Source organism: Dermacentor andersoni, chromosome 8 (genome assembly GCF_023375885.2).
Source record: "Dermacentor andersoni chromosome 8, qqDerAnde1_hic_scaffold, whole genome shotgun sequence".
NCBI lineage: Eukaryota > Metazoa > Arthropoda > Arachnida > Ixodida > Ixodidae > Dermacentor > Dermacentor andersoni.
This window is the reverse complement of record NC_092821.1, coordinates 156,038,732-156,061,766: the sequence shown is the minus strand read 5'-3', so window position 1 is coordinate 156,061,766 and position 23,035 is coordinate 156,038,732. Positions and strand designations below refer to the sequence as shown.

Here is a 23,035-nt window from a genome sequence, read left to right as displayed (position 1 = left end):
AACAGTTGTAGTGGTGGTTTTGCAACAGCTTCGCTGGACATCCACTTTCGCAGGGCCGGATGGCAAGCCGATTTTTTTTACAGTTTGCCTCAGCGCTGAGAAGACGCCGTTCGAAACGGCTGCGCTCACATCGCGCTACGCATGTTTGGTTTTTCGGGTGGACCACCTTCTGGCAGCGGCCCGAAACGATCACCACCATCTGCAAGAAGTGGTCCGGCGGCTGTGGAGACTAACTGCAGGTCAGTCGGACCATATTTCGGCGTTTTACGGCCGATTTTCCACCTTCAGAACGTGGCGAGCTGCTAACCCTAGCTTCAGTTACGGGAGCAGCGCCGGCGCCGGCGGGCGAGCGCGCACTCGAGCATGGTGGCCTTAAGAACTCCGGGTGCGACATCGAACCCCCGACTTATTACAACGTCGCGATTTGAAGAACAGATGGATTTCACTGCATCTCAGGTGGGTGATGCAACACCGCACAACGAATGCAATAAGGTAGCTACGATCAACAACAGCATGCAAACCGCTACCGTGGTCGACGAAACGACAACAGAAGCCGGATGGGAGCGCGTTCTTTCCCAGAAGGAAAAGAAAATTCTCGCTCAGGAGCGACGCTCTGCTCAAGGAAGCGCACTGCCATCAGGTCCAATTACCAACTCATCCAAACCCGTGGCGCCTCGTGGGCGCCCACGACTCAAGCGTCTTCCGCTGCTACCGAAGAGTGACCTGAGGGTGGTCATCAGACCACACCAAGGGCTACCACCCAAGAATGTTACCAGTCAGGCCCTGGCAAGAGCCGTCATGGAGGCGGGCCAGGACAGAACCACCGACAACAACATTATTCTAAGAATCAAGTCAGGTTCCAAAATTGCAGTGATATCCACCCCGTATCGGTATACGGCCAAGGTCATGCAAGCCATTAAATCCTTGAACATCAACGGACGACAACACCCGGTCAATGCGTACGTTACAGCAGGAGAAGACACGAAGCGGGGAGTAATCCACGGGATAGAAGCACACCCCCCGTCTGACGTGCTGCGATCGAACCTACGTATCCGAACGCAGGTACTGCAGTTGATCGACGCAAGAATGATGGGCGACTCACAAAGTGCTTTGCTCACCTTCTACGGCAGCCGAGTGCCAAGGTGTGTTCATTACTTCGGGGGAGGGAAAAACTCTGCACACCCTACCGGAATGCGGTACAATTCTGCCGTATCTGTGGCACCGTGGGACACCGCACCGACGTACGTCCACAGCCCGACGTGCAGGTGTGCCGCTCGTGCGGGGTGCAGGAGCCAGCCGATGGACACACGTGCACCCCCAAATGCGCCATTTGTGGGAGTGATCATCCAACAGGTGACCGCAGATGTCGCATAAGACTAAAGCCAGTCAGGCAGATATCAAGACCACGGCCAACGAAACCAACGAAGACCCAGCTACGGTGGTTCGCCACCGAAGACGAGGACTCCGAGTTGGAGTTCCTTCCGGCGATGGATCGACGCAGCCGCTCGAGAACCCGCTCGGCGTCGCGGAGCCGATCTTGTTCTGGGCAGCCGGGCCAGAGAAGACGGTCGGCATCCCGACCCAAGGTGCCTCAGTAGCAACTACAGACAAAAAAGAAGGAGGCCCCAAGAAGCAAGTCACCAGGGATCCTACTGGCATGCAGCACCCCTCAAAATAATCAGGTGAGCTGGGCGCAAGTCGCATCTCCCACTACCAATGCTAAGAATACACCTACACCAATCACACGAAACCCAGAGTACAAGAAAATAGTAGAAGAAAACAAAATACTTCGAAACAATTTAGCCGAGCTACGAGCCGAGTTTGAAGCTTTTAAGCGCATGGCAAACAGCACATCACAGCAACCCATACAAATTGCGGACAACACTTCCAAATCTCCACCGCAGACATCACTTCAACAAAGTACCGCCTCCAGAGCTCAATCGGTAACGCTGGAACAGTTAGCACAAAACATGCAACTAATGTTCGCAGAGCTACACAATCTCAAGCGAATGGTAGAGAATGTGCAAACAAAAGCCGCAGCCGTCCCCCGAAAGAGGGTCAGTCAAAGTCCGGGAGCTCCTACCAGGACACCGAAAGCTATAGAGCACACTGATAGTGAGAGTAATATCCATGGATAATATGGCAAACAACACAAAGACCGGACAAATTTAAATCTGGCAATGGAATTGCTGCACGCTGCGCACTAAATTGGCTAATTTCACGCACTACATAGAATAGGCGCCAATCCCTCCCGACGTTATCTGTATTCCGGAAATAGGGAAACAAAATCAAAAACTCAAAGGATACGAGCTTTATGCTCACCCAGATTACCCTCAAGTAGCCACCTTTGCCACGAAGGATGTCGCGATAAGCGTAAATTATTTTTTATTTTTTTTTGGGGGGGGGGGACCTATTCAACACCATATAATCACGATTTGGCCGCAGGAAAGGGGCAAACCTAAAACAATTATTGCCAACATTTATAGTTCTCCCATAGAAAAACAGGCGGATTTCAAAAACGCGGTGGCCACCGCGGTGCGACTCGCTCAAGGTAGGGACAAATTAATATTGTTAGGCGACTTTAACGCACAACGCTCAAACTGGGGCTACAGTAGAGACAATCCCAAGGGCGTCTTATTAGCAGACGTTGTAGAGCGCTACGGACTTGTCCAGCTAACTCAACTGGATCTCCCAGCGCGAATAGGGAACAGCGTGTCCAATGACACTTCCACCGACCTCATGTTCACCAACAACGAAAGTGAGACGCTATGGACGAATCTAGGTGAAAACCTAGGAAGCGATCACTATACCTTAAGCATATCGGTTAATGCAGCAGGATTAGAAGAGCTATTGGCAAGGCAAGGCTATCCGACTGGACCAAATTTCGTGAAAAACAGAAAACAATCGGCAGCATAACAGACGTAGGAGAATGGGCCGAGCGGATGAGAGTTATTCACTCCGGGGTCACAAAAACAATTGAAATGACAACGGAGGCTCCAGCCGTGGATCGTCACCTCTTGCATCTCTGGGAAGCCCGGAGAGGCCTCACAAAACGATGGAAAAGGCAGAAGCTTAATCGCAAACTCAGCATACGGATAGCTCAGCTAGCGCAGGAAGCTAACGAATACGCACAAAAGTTAAGCGACACCAACTGGCGTCAGTTCAGCGACTCGCTTCGGGGCACGTTGACTACAAAGAAAACATGGCGCATTCTTCGAAGTATGATTGACCTGAGAGGAACAAAAACAGTCGCGAATCACACACTCAAGCTGCTTGAAAACATGTTTGAAGGTCGGGAAGCTGACATGATAGACAAAATTAAACAGATATACGTAGGAACTGTACCGACCGGGCAATCCACCAAACCCGTTTACGAAGGTCAGGACCAACCGGAACTGGACGCCCGCATAACCTTTGAAGAGGTTTACGCAGCGGCACACTCCTTCAAGAAAAACAGGACCCCAGGGGTAGATCAGGTCACGAACGCAATGATTCGCAATCTAAGTGACGACACGCTAAAGAGCTTGACCTAATTCTTTAACGACACGGTCTGGACAGAGGACGGCGTTCTTCCAAAAGAATGGAAGGAAGCAAAAATTATTCTTATTCCAGAACCAGGTAAGCCTCGTAACATCAACAACCTTCGACCCATATCCTTAACGTCGTGCGCGGGGAAACTCTTTGAAAAGGTTGTGCAGGTCCGGCTCTCGAACCACATAGAGATAAGCAACATGTTCCCCTCCAACATGTTCGGTTTCCGATCCCACGTGTCGGCGCAGGACGTTTTTCTACTACTATTGCACGAGGTCCCGCACCCCAACACAGGGTCGGATGATAAATCTGTACTGGCATTGGACATCAAGAAGGCCTTCGACAGCATCTCCCACCACACTATTCTGGAGGGACTGGAAGCGGTGAACTGCGGAACGCGAATTTATAACTACGTGCGCTCGTTCCTCAGCGACCGCACGGCCACAATCGGATTAGGCTCCACGAGGTACGACACCTTCAACTGTCCCGACAGAGGTACCCCTCAGGGAGCTATACTCGCTCCACTGCTATTTAATGTAGGGATGAGAAAGCCAGCCCTGGAGCTAGATAAACACCCGTATCTCGGCTGTGCGATATATGCCGATGACATCACGTTCTGGGTTCACTAGGGGTCCTACGGGGACAAGCAAGAAACTCTTCAAAAGGCCATAGACGCAGTGATGGAATACGCGAGGGCGGCAGACATGGCATGCGCACCCGAAAAATCGGAATTCATTCGGGTGCGTACGAAATACGCAATAAAGAAGGACTGGGTGCCACTCACTCTGACTCTCGACAGGGCGCCAATTCGTGAAGTGGAGGCACTCAGAATATTAGGGATGTGGATGCAGCAGAACGCTGGAACCATCTCACACCCTTCAAAAACTAAATGCGGTCACAGGAAACGTGGCCAGAATGATACGGAGAGTGGCAAGAAGCAGAGACGGCCTAACTCAGGAAGAGACCATCAGCCTGGTTCACGCATTCGTAATTAGCCGAAACACGTACGCCCTTCCGTATCAGGCCTTGACAGACCAAGAGATTATAGAGCCAAACACAATAATAAGAAAAGCCTTCAAAGCCGCCTTGTTCTATCGCACATCGCGGTGGCCCCAATTCCCAAAAACATGCACCCCAAGTACCATCCCGGACGACTCAGAGCAAGGATAAAGACCACAAACGTTTTGGCATGAAACCGGGGGCGTATTATACGGATGCCAGTCGAGCCTGCTCAGACACTTTCACCATGGTCTCTACATGCAACGACAACATAAAAAACCGCCTCGGCATGCGTGGCAGAGGCTGCAGCCATCGCCTTGACCATTCAGGACGCCGAACGCCAAACCAATTCGGCTGTCATCCGACTCATCAACGGCTTGCCGCCTGTTTCTACATGAACCGGCACCCAAATCAATAATCAAAATTTTAGGCACTCAACTAGAGCGGCACCACACTAACCTATGGTGTCCGGCACACGAGCGACTGGCAGGAAACGCGAGGGCAGACCGTATTGCTCGAGGATTGAGCGTCCGAGCAACGGCATGGCCTACCGACGACCTTCCACCGAATTCTCGTGACATCCTCCTACAGCAAAGGCAGGAGCGGAGACGTTTTGGACATCCTCGCTCCAATTTAAACAGCCAACATGAGAGGGACTGGCGTCGTATTTAGACGAATACATACCCGATCCTGCACCATCTACACAGAATACAGCCCACGAGGTTCACTGACGAGTGCCCGTGGTGCACAGACACACCCACACTAAAACACATCACATGGGAGTGCCCCAGGAGGCCTCCGCACATAGACATCCCCATATTACACCAACATCTACTAATGAGGAATAGGCAGTGGGAGGCATGGCGTGCGGACGAGGGTCGGGAGAGCCAGTTGGCTCTTCTGGACCAAGCCCAGTGAACCGCTCGTGCCAGTGGGGCCCTGGAATAGGGGCTCCAACCATCGCGCCTTATCTTATTTATATTCAATAATGTTTTTACTCTCTCTCACTCCTCAGCGCTTTCTGAACTTACTAAAAGAGGGGTTCACAAATGTTTGCTTGACTCCAGCTCCTTTAAGGTCTTGTCCCCACAAAGTGCAACCTAGCTTCAACTTGTAAGTGCAGAGGCTTTCGGAAGCAGCATTTCTCGTGGGTATCATTAACGATTAACTACATTCACAATGGAATACAAAGCTATAAGAAAACAGCGGTGTGAAATGACCAGCCAGAGTCCCACTGTTGTTTCTCGAGTTGGGTGCTGCCCAGCTTTGACGTTTTGCATTGTTTCCATGGTTTAGTGTGCCATGTCAATTCGCCCACCGCATCTGAAATTTCGAGGGTAGCAATGTGCAGTACATTGCATCCAACGAAGATTGCGTTGCGGACGTTGCAAATGAGGGATAGTTCTCGAAAAAACAGCAGTTATGAGTTTCTGCTCCTGTCGCAGTAAATGAGTTCATGGCTGGAAAATATCGCTCCAGTTCACTCATTTTACGTTCTCACCACGAGCGCACCTGGACGATTCGATAACGCATATGTAAGGACCTGCGAGACACAGTGGTCTCATGCCGCTCGAAGACTCCGGACAGCGCTTGCTGCTATGGCCTCCGCGATGTGTGTCAAAATTTAGAGGCACAAAGTTCGCGTGATAAACTTTGTAACACAGTCCTCCTGCATTCCTGCCTACTTGCCTGTCTGGGCACCGTCACATCCACATCACTGACATACAAAAACAAGCAAATCTCATTTCAGAATATATTTATTGGCGCATTTCTGCTCAAAAATTATTCAAAATTTTAGTTATGTGCGAATATTTGAAACATTTTAATACCGAATCGAATATTGTCGTATTCGATTCGGCCCTCGAGTCTAATAGCCACTATTCGCAAATCTGTATACCTTACGAACAGTTTTCGAATACTTCACCTCGTTGACTATGATCTATAAATATGAAATTAAAGCGAAACTGTGATAACTTTCATCCCATCCGCGGTAAACATAACGTACTAGAACACGCTCCGTCGCTCAGACAGTCAGTGTTTTCCGGCTAAACACGGCCACACGCAATACAATGTTGTTTAGACACGACATTCTGGTATAAGTATTCGCTGGTACCATGCATTGATGAAACACCTTTGTCCTCTCACACGTTTCATTGCAAAGTACTTGCTGCAATAGCGGTATCATCGGCTGCAACTAGCTAGAGCAAAGACGGTCTTCTTTTCCCTTATTTATTTATTTATTTGTGATACCCTCCAGGTACATAATTGTAGATTGCAGAGGGGAGGGGCGAGAACACATTCCAACAGTAAAAAATACAGGATTAGTTCAAGGAATTTCCAAGGAACAAAAGCAATATGTAAAAACTAGTAATGCATTCATAACAAATAAAACAGACTTACATAATATGAAAATACAAAAAGAGTACACTTTAGCAAGCAGACAATGTTCACGAATAACTACATAATTATGCCATTTGCCTCCATACATTATTTTATGTTGATTAGTGCATTCTTAAAACGAGTGGGGTCACTGATGCTTGCTAATGATGTAGGTAGGTTATTCTAGTCGACTGAAGTCCTAGGAAGGAATGATTGTGAGCACGCAACGGTGTTATGATGGGGTGCGTTAACTTTATGTACGTGGTCACGACGAGCCGAATAATAAGGCGCAGGTTGGATCCAAAGAGGGCGAAGAGATGCGTTGTGGTAGTAGATTTTATGAAAAAGGAAAACGCGCGATTCTTTACTGCGAATAGATAATAATGGGATTCGAAGGGTACTCTTCATTAATGTAACACTAGCAGTGCGATGGTGGTTAGCTAAGATGAAACGAACAGAGCGATTTTGCACTGATTCAATTTCGTTAATTAATGTGATCTGATGAGAATCCCAAACGGATGAGGCATATTCTAATTGGGGGTGGACGTATGTCGTGTACCACAGCCGTTTTAATAAAACTGGCGCAAGCGAAAAATTTCACTTTAAGTATCCTAAGGAGCGGTTAGCTTTAGATGTTACATATTGTACATGCTGCTTCCAAGAAAGATCGCTAGTTATATGAATGCCAAGATAACGGTAGCATGTAACGGATTGAAGGGGGCAGTCATTAAGGGCGTAGGTAGGGCAAGTTGTGTTAGAACGAGAAATCGGCATAGATTCGCATTTATTAAAGTTGAGTTCCATGCACCAAGTGAGGCACCAATTAGATACGTTATTTAAATCAGATTGAAGGGTAGCTATATCAGATGCATTAGTTATTTTTCGATATATAACACAGTCGTCAATGAATAAGCAAATTTGTGAGGAAGTGCTATCAGGTAAATTGTTAATATATATTAAAAATAAAAGAGGTCCAAGAACAGACCCTTGTTGAACACCGGATTCAACTGGAGCCGCGTGTGATGTGGAGTAATTAGTTAAAACAAATTGGGAACGAGACGAAAGGAACGATTGGATCCAGCTGAGTACTCCCGGGTCAATGTTGAGTGCGCTTAGCTTGTGTAGTAGCAGTACGTTTCACCTTGTCAAAAGCTTTAGAAAAATCAAAAAATGTGCAATCAGTCAGAAAACCGCTATCAAGATATACATGTAAGTCATTAGTGAAAGTTACCAGCTGAGTCTCACAAGAAAAGAATTTGCGAAAGCAATGTTGACTGTTACAGAAAAAATTATTTTCTTCAAGAAAGTTGACAAGGTTAGAAAATATGGTGTGCTCCATAATTTTGCACGGTACAGAGGTAATCGATATGGGCCTGTAGTTAAAAGGATCTTGAGTTTCGCCAGATTTGTGGATAGGAATAATCTTTGCTGTTTTCCAGTCATGAGGCAAGGATGAAGACAGGCACGATTGTAAAAAATGGTCTCTAAGATGATAGAGGAACACTCACTAGTATGTTTTAAAAATTTCGTCGTGATTTCGTCTATTCCACAAGAAGACGTAAGTTTAAGAGTGTCTATTATTTTTTTTTATGCCGGTAGAGTTAAAAATTACGGGATCCATGGGAAAAAAATTGCAGCATGATAGTCTTGGAAGGTCGTTATCATGTGCTGAAGGAGTGAAAGCTTTCACAAACACATTATTTAAAATCGTAGCGCAGTTTGCAAGGGGCGTATGGTAGCGCGATTCAAAGACGGGACAAGAGAAGACACGAAGGGACACACACAGCGCTGTGTGTGTCCCTTCGTGTCTTCTCTTGTCCCGTCTTTGAATCGCGCTACCATACTCCCCTTGAAGATGCATTACCAACAAGCCCACATTGCAACCCTCGTAGCGCAGTGCTACGAGGTATAGGCTCGCCGGAAGACGTGCTAAGTGGTATGATTTTTGATGCACTAGGCCTTACTACCATTCCAGAAGCTTGTTGGGTTATTTATGAGCATGTTCAGAAGGGTATTATTGAAAAAAAATAATTTTTGTATTCTTTATCGCAGATGAGTAGGCCGAGGCAGCTTCTTTGTAAGCAGACCATTTAGCCTGGCTTTGCATCCGCTTAGCTGTACGAAAAAGAAGTTTTTTTCTGTTAGATAGGCGTTTCAAAGATTTAGTACACCATGAAGCATTGTTATTCGAAAGAACGCGCCTCTTCAGAATAAACTTGTTAACAAGGGGCGCTATACCGTAAAACTATTCCAAACTTTCCTATTCCATTTCTGTTATCAGCCCTCCGTGATTGGTCAAAAACTTTTTTGGACCACCCCAACTCTCCTGTCTGTCACGCGACGTCACGAAAACCACGATACCTCCCCATCTGATATGATGTGTACACAATGATTATGCATGATTTGACCGAAAAAAGAAAAACTGTTATTTCTGATTCGACGCCTTTTCGCCATTAGCCCCCGGCTATTGGTCAAAAGTTTTGGGGCTGCACCCACTTCACCTGCGTGTCACGCCACGTCACAAAACCGCAAAAACTCACCGCGTCAAAGTGACGTGTACGCATTAAATACGCATTAATATGCCGAACAAAACTGAATTTTCTTCTGAATAGCCCCAGGCTGCCCAGTTCCGAAAGGAATAAAAGATGGCTGCCGCCGATAGCTCAGGCGCTGGCTACTCGCACCTGCCGGAAAGCATGGGTTTAAAAAAAAAGAGATTAAATTATGGGGTTTTACGTGCCAAAATCACTTTCTGATTATGAGGCCCGCCGTAGTGGAGGACTCCGGAAATTTTGACCTCCTGGGGTTCTTTAACGTGCACCTAAATCTAAGTACACGGGTATTTTCGCATATCGCCTCCATCGAAATGCAAGCATGGGTTTGTTTGCGTATAATAAATCTTCTTGCGTGGCCGCGTAACGTTTTCGAGCACTTTCGGCGCGTTTACGATCTGATTCGGCCAACTCTTCTCTGCTGAGGATCCGTTTTAGGGTCATTCTTAAGCTTCCGTTGCATGCCGCCGCGATTTTCGACCAGCCACCGCAAGCTAAGTAAGGAAAGCGGACCAATCGCAGACGGCGGCACCACCCTCTTCATCTGGTTATCGCTTTTCAGTGCACTGGCTCTGCCCCATCGAATCCCTCTCCACTTGAGCATTCTCCTCGCCTTTTGTCAGCCAATTAGATACGACAAGCCGCTCAGTGTAGGCAATGTTATCCGTTTTTCAAGCAAACAAAAGTGACCTCCTATGAAAGAGGAGAGCGTTTGATTGGTCTGTTCAGACAACCCTGCGGGTGACCGTCCGGTGCTTGCGTCAGTGCTTACGCAAATTCGACGTCAGGATATTGGAATAAAAACATATTGGAATAGTTTTACGTTATAGGGCCCCTGATCGTGGATTTTTTTCTTTAAATATATTCCAGTTAGTATCCAGTGAGCGCTCAGCAACTTTAGGCAGGTAATTATCAAGAAAAAGAGCAAGTTCGTAGTTGATAGTGGTGAAGTTGCCGTTTTTATAATCACGAATGGTTTTAATACTGTTTTGGGACGGTAGAATTGCAAGGCTATTGAAGAAATGCAAGACCTCGTGATCGCTCAAGCCGGGTGAGTGTGTTACCTTACATATGATATCTGTTGATGTCGTTAAAACGAGATCTAAAAGAGATGATGTGGTGTTCGTTACACGTGTAGGGGAAGTAACAACCTGAACCAAGTTAAAATCAGCACATATCTCTACAACATGCTTCGAGTCTACGGAAGTTGTATTTAATAAAGGAAATGTGCCTGACCAGGAAATGTTTGGGAAGTTAAAATCGCCCATAAATAGTATTGGTGCTCCGGGGAACCGAACACTTATCTGGCACATGCAATCGTACATGCTATCGCAAAATGTCGGGGCTGATGATGGTGGTAGGTAACAAACACCGATCACAAGCTTCTGTGAAATTTACAGAAATGCAGCACCATACACATTCAATGTTACTTGATATGGCTACAGGGAAACACTCAAAGCATTCATTAACAGCAATTAAAACACCACCGCCTAGTGTGTTAGCGCGAGCAGTACGGTAAACATTATACTTTTTATTACAGTAGAATAACTCAGAGTTTGTTACTTTACTCGTCAACAACGTTTCGGTTAATGTAATTATGTCTGCATCACAATCATTCATTAGGCTACAGAGATCATCTTTTTTAGGTAAGAAGCTACGAATATTAGTAAAAAGAACCAGTAGTCTTGATATTATAGGATCGAGGTCCCCACCCCTTGCGTTATCCTGTGGGCGCGCTGTTAGAACATTGCGGAGCCTGATCTCAAGGAAAGAACAGACGTGGCGGCATCATCTGGGGTACTACTTAACGGCTTCAATTCATAGACTTTTTGTTCAGTGGCGTCTTATCCATAGCATTTTCCACCAATTAGTAGCTTGTTATATCTTAATTTAAATGGTACATTCTGACTTTTGAGCACGAGGTCGCGGGATCGAATCCCGGCCACGGCGGCCGCATTTCGATGGGGGCGAAAGGCGAAAACACCCGTGTACTTAGATTTAGGTGCACGTTAAAGAACCACAAGCGGTCGAAATTTCCGGAGTCCTCCACTACGGAGTGCCTCATAATCAGAAAGTGGTTTTGGCACGTAAAACCCTATAATTTAACATTCTGACTTTTTCCGTATTCGATAAGAGTTTTTCTTTCTCATTTCTTTCAGCATGGGACGGTTCGATAATATTTCTTCCTTCATTTTATAGGCAGCAAAATTTACTGTCAATGGACGTGGCTTCCCTGGAGTGAATCTACCAGTACGATGTGCGCGCGATATGCTGTCACTAGTTATTCTGAGGCTTAGAGTGTTAGTTAGAACGTCCAATATCTTTTGCTCCGATTTAACAGTGGACTCGGTGGCGATGTCCGTTGAACCATAAAAAAGTAGATTATTCCTACGAGAGCGGTCTTCCGCATCATCCAATTGGGAGCGTAGGAATGCAGCGTCCTTTGCTATACTGCCAACCGCTTCACGCACGTCACCGAGTTTATGCTGTCATTTTTCAAAATTACCGGTTTGAATTTCTACGGTCGCAAGTCTTTCTTTAATTTCAGATATTGCTTCAGCCACCGTTTGCTGATGCGTTTTAACTCTGTAATAGCGTCCAGCATTGCGTTTTGGTTATCCTACATTCTTTTAGACCTTTGATTCAAATCGCGTAAAGTTTTCAGAACTTCGGATAATGTATCTGATTGTTGTTCCCTCGGAGGACCGGGATTACTCTCAACGTCACCGCACAAAAGCAATAACAAAGAACAAAAAGGACCAAGCACTGCTTCTGGGCATGGAAGCACGATGATAAATGAATCGTCGGATTGGATTCTTGATATGGAAAGGCAACTGACCTGTGGAATGAACAAAAAGATGCGTGAGGCCATCATTCCTGTCGTGCCTCCATGCCCACTGAAGATTTCGTTCGGAGCGCCGGCTTTAAGCTGACTCGCTATCGGTGCAGCCGAAGACGTTGAAGATGCGCAGTGCACATCAGGTGACAAGCGACCCGTGACGCAACCGCCCTGCCAGAGGAGGGCGGCAGCGCACGGAGACGTGGAAGCTGGGAAAGCACCCGCCATCGCAGCTTCGTCGCAAGGGTCGCCAACTGTACCGTTGCCGGTGAGGCACTGGTCGACAGGGAGCATCTCATTTGGTGGCGAGCAGCAGTCGCCAGGATAAGATGAGGAAGGTGAGGCCACAGATGTCTTGAAAACTTGCTTCCATGGTTAACGAACCGTTGCAGAGCACTCCACCGTGACGAGAGACAGCATGACATTCCCAACCAAGGACCAGGGCACCCAATAACTGTGTAATAAACAAAAAGATGTGTAAGGCCATCATTCCTGTCGTGCGTCCATGCCCACTCTTCCCTTGGTCATCGCCGAAGACGGCATGGATCTTTATTTGATCGCGACGGACATTCACTGAGCAACATTGCTGCTTTTCTAAATTTGATACGATAATGCACAACAGCGAGTCGGCCTAGTCGAAACAGATCCATCTTAAAACTTTTTGTGCGCTAACAGACAGCGACGAAGGATAGCGCTCCTCCTTGCGTTGCTCCTATCGTTCGTCTCTGTCTGTTTGCGCACAAGAAGTTTTACGATAATGCACGACCGCCTGCGCTTCAAGAGCACCAGGTTTGCGGAATAACTGCTTAGTTGCTCCCTAATGCTCCCTTTGTGTTTTAATTAAACATGCTTTATAATGTGCAATCACAAACATTTTAAGTGAAAGCTGTTTAATAATAATGAAGAGATGACTGCAGATTATTCACGAACTATTAAAAATATATTCGACATTCGAATCGATTCGCTTCTGACACTATTCGATTTGTATTTGATTTGAGGTGAAAAAATTCTATTCGCATACCAGTAAAAACTTTATTTGTTTCTACAGATCTTCGTAACTTGAACTTCATACGCTCCCTGTAAAACAATTCTTTCGGGACACACTATACCGCCGCGTGAGAGACGTCACGACGAGACCTGCGCCCCGATTGGTTGTGCGCGAAATAACTTTTCCTAGATCCACGCCTCTCTTCGAGCCACGGGGGGTTTTCGCCATCAATTTCGTCACATTCTACACCTCTATCCCGGTGTTTCTTCGTGTGATGCGGCACCAATTGGTCGGAAGCTTCCGCTTCATAAAACGAGACAACTAGAGTATCATTTTTCGAGTTCTAAGAAGGCTCCTAGCAGCCTGACCATTTCAATTAGGCACCGAGTGCGCGTTTTGGTAAAAAGAAAGGAAATATGCAAAGTAAGAGACAATTTTCAAAGGAGTTTTCTTGAACGATGCTTGTCTGAAGCAGAAATAAGAGCTGGACACACGAATACCTGCAGCTCTCGATCGTTCGCACTGAAAGACAAACCGTCCCTGTTGAATAATGTTTCTTTCTTTTCTTTTTTGTGCGTGTAAGATATGAATCAATAAAGAAGATAAAAATATTACATCGTGCTTATTAACTTAAGTGCCACTACTAAATAGTGTCGTTATTCAGAGAGCGGTGAGGTTCAAGGACGAATTCGTAAAACATCGACGTGTTTGCATTTCTCTCTTGGGTCATGATGTGGTTTAGGCTTTCAATACTCGCCAAAAAATAATAAACTCAGCACAGCCTTGTCTCACGGCGCCTTCGGCAAGTGACGAACGGAGGCACTTCTGTATGCTGAAGGCCCTCTGCTCAGAGACAAGTTAATACATTACCGCTAGGCGGCGAATATGCGCCAACAACACTTCTGCCCGAGCGCTCTGAACATTAGGTGCTCTTTCTCTTGGTCCTGACTGCGCTACAATGCATTCATGAAATGTTAACCAACTCGCCTGAGAACTAGTTATACTGAAACAATCTTGCATTTATTCTCATGCTGTTACTTCTGCAGAACGCCCATTCGGTACAGAGTTCTCATACTTTGGTATGTCAGCAAATGTTCTTCCGCTGACTATTCAACATCTCTCTGTAGACAGTAAATTTATTTTGTGCTATCAGAGCTGGTGACACTATCAAAATATGGCATTAAATATGTTTCGGGCGTGTTGTTGACTCCGATGATAGGAACGATTGCGTGCCTTCTCAGTGAGCGTTCTCGCTTCAGCGCTCTAGACCAAGAGCGACCAACTCGACTGTCGTTCCTCCTCCATCGTCAGCAGATTTCTTGGTCCCAGCCGCGTTGACCAAGTGGCTAGAAATCCACCACTCTGCCTTTTTCTTTTCCTTGTTTATGCGTCAGAACTGGGTAGCACCGCGCCCTGTGATCGTTGCCAGGAGCCTCACAGCGTGAGTTCAGACAGTTCCTTTCTTCGCATGTTTATTTCCTTTATCCTCCCCTGTTAGTTCCTTTCCTGTTCTCACATTGCAGGGCTCTGGTTTATACCTCGTTGGCTTTGCTCTCCTATTTTCCTCTCTCCCTCTTTAACTGGCTAATGAGTTTCTATCGGGACATGCAGCTGTATAGGGACGATAACGTTATCGAAAGTAATTTTCTTGTGTGCATTCCTCTTACGTCAGTCTTGTCCCCGTGCCAGTCAACATTAATATTTTCCAATAAAGTAGTTAATTTATTCATTTCCAAGGCATATTGTGTTTTGTATCACAAGCTGCGTCAAATTATCACGCTTTTTGTTGTAACTTTTTAATTCGGGCAGCATTTACTACCATCTATATCATTTATCAAAAGTGATGTATTTCCCGTTGCAACTAGACTGAGTTCACTTGCATACATTGTATGGCTATTTATTTATTGTTACGCATGCGACAAAGCATGCGTTTTTAACATTCGACTTTGCACAGCCTTCTCTTGTTGAAGTGGTGGTGCACTTCTTTCTCCTGGATCGCCTGGAGCCAAGGTCTTCCACTATGTCAATGTCACGCGCGGACGACAATAGTTGCGCAGACAGTGTGCAGACGAGAAAAAGAAGACAGGTGGTGCGAACAAAGCGTTGTGTTGTCTGCTTCCTTTCTTCAATCACACGCTGTCTGCGTTGTGTAAAAAAAAAAATGAAAAAGAAATCGCCGGCAAGTTCTGTTTATTGTACTAATACCAGAGTCCTTCGCTCAAAGGGTTCTGCTGATTAATTATATTGATATGCACCATGTTCATGCGGTGCGCCAGACGGAGAGCTTGTGTGAAATCGTACCATCGAAAATACGGCGCGGTGCTTTGAGAGGAGCCCGAAACCGAGAAGAGAGTGTGCAGTGGCTAGGGAACGCCGGCTGGGGATATCCCTAGGGATTTTTCGCCTCCCACATGGGGACAAATAGCGCGGGCTGGCCAGCAGTACGTGGTTGCGCGCATCTTGCGCTCGATAACGCTGGTTCAGTCAGCGCGGAGCGTGCGCGTGGAGCGCATTGGGTGGCCTGGAGCTCGCGGACTGTGCGAGTGTTCCTTTGCCGATGAAGCTGCTGCTTCTTTTCCTTTCACATAGCGGTTGTTCTACGTGTGGAGCTTCGCCCTTTGAATATTGGGCTGTCTGTCGCCGATGAGCTACATTGGAATTACCGCCCTCGGCTTCTTCATTCGTCGCTCGCTTCGACTTCAGCGGCCCTCAACAGCCGTGCGACCCTTCTGTGAGTAAGTTGGACAACGTGCGCTGTTTGCAAAGTCGCTTTCGTCTCGGTCCAGGTGGAGCAGTGTTTTTAATCTTATTGGTTGTAATAATTCGTGCCGCTGAGTCAGTGAAGAGAGAACGTGAGGCAGCGAACGGAATAGTAATACTATATGCGCGCAGGATATTTGGGTGAGAGTGAGTGAGTGAGCTAGCGTGACATTTTTATTTTGCTAGTTTATTCTGTTTGTTTATTCATGACCGCTTAAGACATGGAATGGAATACCTATCAGGTTATGTCGATCGTGCAACCCACTGACTAACGTAAAATTCACTTTTGCTTATATTTCAGGCGACCCGCAGGAACAAGTTGCTGCCTTCGCGGTTAATTCACCTTCTCGAATGGCGCCTCTCAAGACATCGACACCTCTCGGAAAACGAAGAAAAAACTCGCACGTGAGCAGTGTTTACGTGATTCTTCCGCATTGCTTCTGCTTTCTTCATGTGAACGGAATTGATAATTACACTACTGCTCTTTTTATCTGCACGTGACCCGTCGGGTAGCTCAGCGGCTATGGCGCTGACCACGTCGTTGCAGGTTCGATTCCCAGCCGCGGTGGCCGCATTTTGATGCGGTAACAATGTGCAAGAACGCAGGCGCACTTAAATTTAAGCGCATGTTAAAGGAACCCAAGGCGGTTGCAGTGAATCAGGAGCCCTCCACAACGGCGTATCGCATAGCCGCAGAGTTGATCGTTGGAAAGTAAACCCAATGACTCAACCAATCAATGCACCTGACTTTTGTCGTCTTGCCGAATAGCTCGCACTTGATGGGATCGGCCCACGGTTTGGTGATCGCGTCAGGCCCTCCTGCGGGGACGTCTGAAACGAGCTGCTCAGGTCGCCGGTCAATCTTTACGAGAGCCGCTACAATGGTGGCAAGGACCCCTCGCCAATATAGAATACCAGTCTGGGCGCAAGTATCCTTCCGCTGTGCCGACGCCAGCCGTAGCGTTGTGTCACACTGCGTATCCTGGGTGGTGCGCGAAAGCGCATGCGCGTGCACCCGACCAGATGCGAAGTGCGCTGCGCACGGACAGCGCTTGTGACGTGGACGATGTGGCTTGGGCCTCCGGTATGGCCTTGCACTGACATTGCAATGGCACAGAAATTATCACACAAGTTTCAACACTCTTTATGCATTTAAACAAAGCTTCGTAGTATGGAGATTCAAACAAGCGGGGGTTGAATCGGTCGCATGCCTTTGTATGCTTTCAGTGACCAGCAATACTTTATTTGTTATCATCATCAACAGCCTGGTTACGCCCACTGCAGGGAAAAGGCCTCTCCCATACTTCTCCAACTACCCCGGTTATGTACTAATTGTGGCCATGTCGTTCCTGCAAACTTCTTAATCTCATCCGCCCCCCTAACCTTCTGCCGCCCCCTGCTACGCTTCCCGTCCCTTGGAATCCAGTCCGTAACCCTTAATGACCATCGGTTATCTTCCCTCCTCATTACATGTCCTGCCCATGCCCATTTATTTTTTCTTTGTTTCAACTGAGATGTCATTAACTTGCGTTTGTTCCCTCACCCAATCTGCTCTTTTCTTATCCCTTACCCGCCGTGGTTGCTCAGTGGCTATGGTGTTGGGCTGCTGAGCACGAGGTCGCGGGATTGAATCCCGGCCATGGCGGCCGCATTTCGATGGGGGCGAAATGCGAAAACATCCGTGTACTTAGACTTAGGTGCACGTTAAAGATCCCCAGGTGGTCGAAATTTCCGGAGTCCTCCACTACGGCGTGCCTCATAATCAGAAAGTGGTTTTGGCACGTAAAACCCCATAATGTAATGTTTCTTATCCTTTAACGTTACACCCATCATTCTTCTTATTATTCCTTCTTCCCATTTTTTTTATGTTTTAGCTAAATGTCAGGCGTGCTTCATATCTTTCCTGGACGAGAAAAAAAGGGGTTAACCGAGGGGCCCGATTTTTATTAATCATGTCATGAGAAGCCATCAAACAAAGACACCAAGGAAAACATAGATGAAATTACATGTACGTACTAATTGAATTAAACAAATGATACATTACTGGCAGTGAAAGTGGAAGAAAAAACAACTTGCCGCAGGTGGGGAACGACCTAACGTCTTCGCATTAGGCGTGCGATCTTTGCTGAAGTTATTCTTCTGCCTATCCATTTCATGTATGAACCATGTGAATCGCTAGTCCCGGACTTTTTAGAAAATATTTTGGGGCATAGCAAGGATCATACTGTGAAAAGTTAGCAATGTTGATATTCAAGTCAGACATGATAAAGAGCGAAACAGTCTTCTCACTGCTTTTTTGGACGTTCCCATTTGAACTTGAGGACGAGAACAGCGGCTGAGCATCGGTAGGTAAGCGTTACAGTAGCATCATTTTATGTAATAACATAGATCTTACATTTTAAACATCCTAGTTGAGTGCAAACTTGTAAAGGACATTCGTATGCCACTGCTAGAACAGTTTTCTGACTTAGGATGTATGAACGTATACTAATTAAAGCGCATTAATTTACGACAATAATAATCAGTTAACTTCATTATACAGTACTCGTCTTGGGCTTTATGTCAGGCGATGGAAAATGCTAGGTGGGTTCGACACTTGGTTGGTTGCATCAGGATTATCGAGAGGATGGATGGATGGATGCATGTTATGAGCGTCCGATTTGGAACGGGGTGGTGGGTTGCGCCACCAAGCTCTTGCTATTATACTGCTTAATGTCCTAACCAGGTTAAAAAAGAAAAAAAAGCACGATGAACTCCCACAACCAAATTTTCTGACCTACTATTGTGAATTTTGCTTTTGTATGTCTCCGTTTTTTGTCGTTTCCCTACTTCTCTTCTATCAATCTTCCAATCGCCTCTTACTAATCTCCTATTGCGGACTTCTTTACTTTCTCCCTGCTCTCGCCGAACGCAAGGGTTTCAAGGAGGCCACTGGTGCCTAAATCGACCACTGGACATATGTCTTCACAGTCTAATAAAACATGTTCCATCGTTTTCCTAGCTTTACCGTTGCAAGCACATGCTTCTTCTTCCTTCTTATATCTCGCTTTATAGGTACGTGTTCTAGAGAGTGCGGTATGCCATCGCCACCTGTCGGGAGGGAAAGAAAACACGCCGCATTGTTTCCTCGCGACTGGAGCCATTTGTTTCACGTCCGCATCCGTTTATCGCCAGCTTAAAAGCAAGGAGAGCCAAGAAATATTCCAAATGCTTTGGCATTGTCTTCAGAGCATTTAAGGCGCTCAACTTGTACCGTTGCCTCTGCCACCAAACCGCCTGTTTTTGTAACGGATATGACTCAGATTGTTAAAGTAGACGCCTTAGACAAAAATGTAATTTTTACTGACCGCCCTTCTAAGTAATGGCAGACATCAGAACGTACGTTATAATCGCCAATAGAATTGGGAATAAGCGATGTCCTGCACAAAATAAAAGAAGAACGGCAGAAAGAGCTATCGGACAGGACTCTAGGACTGCAATCTTTTGCAGCAAGGACAGCCGTCTGCACCTCGTGTTGCAGTACAGTGGCCGGATATTCTTTTTTTTCGCGCGTCAAGGTGGCGCATGTGAAAGTATGCCTTTGTATTAATGCTCTGCGGCGTTCCTTGCCACAAACATTGGCACTCTGCGCCCTGTCCTACGTTTCTTCCCGCCCTTGTATTTTGTGCAGTACATGATTCATGATTATATTGCGCTTAGTGTTACACTTACGCTTTTTAAGTGAAGGACAGGACGTGGACGTACGTAGCGCAAGTTCATCGTGTTTTCGTGTAGCATAGCATAGCGTCGTGTTGCGTGTAGCGTAACACCGTGTTTTCGTAGCGCAAGTTCATCGTGTTTTTTTTTTCTTTAACTTGGGTAAGACATTAAGCAGTATAATAGCAAGAGCTTGGTGGCGCAACCCACTGTCCCGTTCCAAAGGGGGCGCTCTTAACATCCGTCTAAACATCCTCTCGATAATCCTGATGCAACCAACCCAGTATCGAATCCACCTAGCATTTTCCATCGCGTGACATAAAGCCAAGACGAGTACTGTTTAATGAAATTAAGTGATTATTATTGTCATAAATTAATGCACTTTAATTAAAATACGTTCATACATCCTAAGTGAGAAAACTGTTCTAGCAGTGGCGTACGAATGTTCTTTCCAAGTTTGCACTCAACTTGGATGTTTAAAATGTACGGTCTAGGTTAATATATAAAATGTTACTGTAACGCTTACCGACCGAATTTCAGCCGCTCTTCTCGTCCTCAAGTTCAAACGTACGTCCACGTCCTGTCTACTCAAAAAAACGTCAGTGTAACACTAAGCGCCATATAATCATAAACGTGCACCAATTAGCCCCTTTCATTGCTTTACTAAATTTGTGCAGTACTTGTTTAGTTATTTCTCCAGTAGTACGTACCAGTTTGCGACAGAGTACTGCAGAATTAGGAACTAAGAAATTTTCACTAAGTAAATTTTTTAACGATATTAGAGGGGATGTCGTAAATATACGGCGTGAGCGTTTTTAAGTGTTTCTAGATTTTTTAAAATCACCTGTGGCTGATGGCATAATTCTTGTCCTTGTGGTGCGTTATTCCGAGAGGCGGACATTACTAACACGACAAATCGAAACACTTACTTGAATGATTACCAAAAATTAGTTCATCATAATCATCATCATCATCATCATCAGCCTATCTTATGTCCACTGTAGGACGAAGGCCTCTCCCTGCGATCTCCAACTACCCCTGTCCTGCGCCAACCGATTTCAACTAGCGCCCTCGAATTTCCTAATTTCATTGCTCCACCTAGTCTTCTGCCGTCCTCGACTGCGTTTTCGTTCTCTTAGTACCCATTCTGTAACCCTAATGGTGCATCGGTTATCTAACCTGCCCATTACATGACCTGCCCAGCGCCATTTTTTTCTATTAATGTCTATCAGAATATCGTCTGTACCCGTTTGCTCACTGATCCAAACCGCTCTCTTTCTTTCTCTTAATGTTATGGCTAGCAATCTTCGTTCCATCGCTCTTTTCGCGGTCCTTAACTTGTTCTCAAGTTTCTTTTCAGTCTCCAAGTCTCTGCCCCATATGTCAGCACTTGTAAAATGCACTGATTGTACATCTTCCTTTTTAGTAATAATGGCAAGCTTCCAGTAAGGAGCTGACAATGTCTGCCGTATGCGATCCAACCCATTTTTATTATTCTATGAATTTCATTCACATGATGATGGTTCCCTGTGATTAGTTGACTTGAGTAAACGTACTCCTTCACAGACTCTAGAGGGTGACTGGATATCCTGAACTCTTGTTGCCTTGCCCAGCTATTCATCATTATCTTTGTCTTTTGCATATTAATCTTCAAGCGTACTCTTACACTCTCTCTGTTAAAATCCTCGATCATTTGTTGTAACTCGTATCCAGTGTTGCTGAACAGGGCAATGTCATCTACAACCCGAAGGTTGATGAGATATTGGCCGTTGCTCCTTACTCCTAAGCCTTCGCAGTTTACTAGCTTGAATACTTCTTCCAAGCACGCAGTGAATAGCATTGGAGAGATTGTGTCTCCCTGTCTGACCCCTTTCTTTACAGTTCTCTTCCTACTTTTCTTGTGTAGAATTACGGTAGCTGTGGAATCTCTGAAGATATTTTCCAATGTATTTACGTAAGCGGTCCGTACTCCTTGATTACGTAATGCCTCTATGACTGCTGGTATCCCTACTGAATCAAATGCCTTTTCGTAAGCTATGAAAGCCATATAAAGAGGTTTATTGTGCTCTGCGGATTTCTCGATTAGCTGATTAATGACATGGATGTGATCGATTGTAGAGTATCCCTTCCTGAAGCCAGCCTGTTCTCTTGGTTGACTGAAGTCCAGTGTAGCCCTTATTCTATTGGAGGTTATTTTGGTGAATATTGTCCCGTGGTAGTGACGGTGAAGAAAGCAGCTTAACTGGGAAAGACGCAACTAGCGTTTTATTGGGCGAACTTGTGCCCTCAAAAACAGGCTGCACTCAAAGAACGGCGACAGCCGCGAACACAGTCGGTGATCGTCGAAAATCTGATCAGCGAGTCAAGCGCGTCAGCTTTTATACATCAGTCGTCGAATGTTCCAGAGTAATCGCTGGGACCCGTATGCCTTCCACAAAGTTCTATGCCATTCGCGTCGCGCATACATGCAATCAGATTACCCAAGGTTCGGCGACAACAGACAGCGGATCGAAGCATCGATAACATTCTAGAAACTTCCGATACATGTAGACGCGTCCTGCGCTGAGCAATAACATTTCATGGACGGTAAAAGCGCTCACCCGTAAAAGATAAACGAGTTCACGTGTCATTATTTTATATAATACTGGCAGTAAGCTAATGGGCCTATTATTTTTCAAATCTTTAACGTCTCGCTTTCTGTGGGTCGACAGACACTTCGTATATAGAGTCGCCAGTTTTCCAAGCATTATGTCTTCTCCATCTTTAATTAAATCGACTGTTATTCCATCTTCTCCTGCCGCTCTTCCTCGTTTCCTGGCTTGACAGGCCCTGTGGACCTCATCACTAGTTATAGGAGGAGTTTCTGTAGCCTGTTCTTTACTGTATCTAATGGAGGTATCCTGTCTCCTCTGGGTACTGTACAGGTCAGTATAGAATTCTTCCGCTACTTTTACTATACCTTCCAGATTCCTGATGACATTACCCTGCTTATCTTTCAGTGCATACATCTTGGTTTGTCCTACGCCAAGTTTCCTTCTCACTGATTTCAGGCTGCGTCCATTTTTTACGGCTTCTTCAGTCTTTCTCCCGTTATAGTTTCGAATATCACTTATTTTCGCTTGTTGATCAGTTTTGACAGTTCCGCGAATTCTATCTTATCTCTTGAGTTGGACAATTTGATTCTTTGTAGTTTCTTTATTAGGTCTTTAGTTCCTTGGGAGAGCTTGCCTACTGGTTGCCTTGGTGCCTTGCCTACTACTTCAACTGCTGCCTCTGAAGCCAGCCTCGTTA

The 23,035-nt window shown here is 46.0% G+C and overlaps 1 protein-coding gene and 1 long non-coding RNA gene across 3 annotated transcripts in view; one reads left to right on the top strand and one right to left on the bottom strand.

The window, feature by feature from the left end:
* LOC140219917 (uncharacterized) overlaps nucleotides 1-23,035 on the bottom strand; it is a 132,886-nt gene that overhangs the window by 11,263 nt on the left and 98,588 nt on the right. The window contains exon 2 of the long non-coding RNA XR_011896188.1: nucleotides 12,301-12,754. This is a non-coding gene — a long non-coding RNA (uncharacterized lncRNA). The remainder of the gene's footprint in view (nucleotides 1-12,300; nucleotides 12,755-23,035) is intronic.
* LOC140219915 (uncharacterized) overlaps nucleotides 15,273-23,035 on the top strand; it is a 140,205-nt gene continuing 132,442 nt past the window's right edge. Inside the window, exons 1-2 of one of the 2 annotated variants that reach the window (XM_072290095.1) lie at nucleotides 15,273-16,019; nucleotides 16,350-16,453. In XM_072290095.1, coding sequence (XP_072146196.1) covers nucleotides 15,932-16,019; nucleotides 16,350-16,453 — 192 coding nt within the window. In that variant the 5' untranslated portion in view covers nucleotides 15,273-15,931. Of the gene's footprint in view, nucleotides 16,024-16,349; nucleotides 16,454-23,035 lie in introns of both variants that reach the window. The other variant, XM_072290096.1, reaches the window with a different exon arrangement.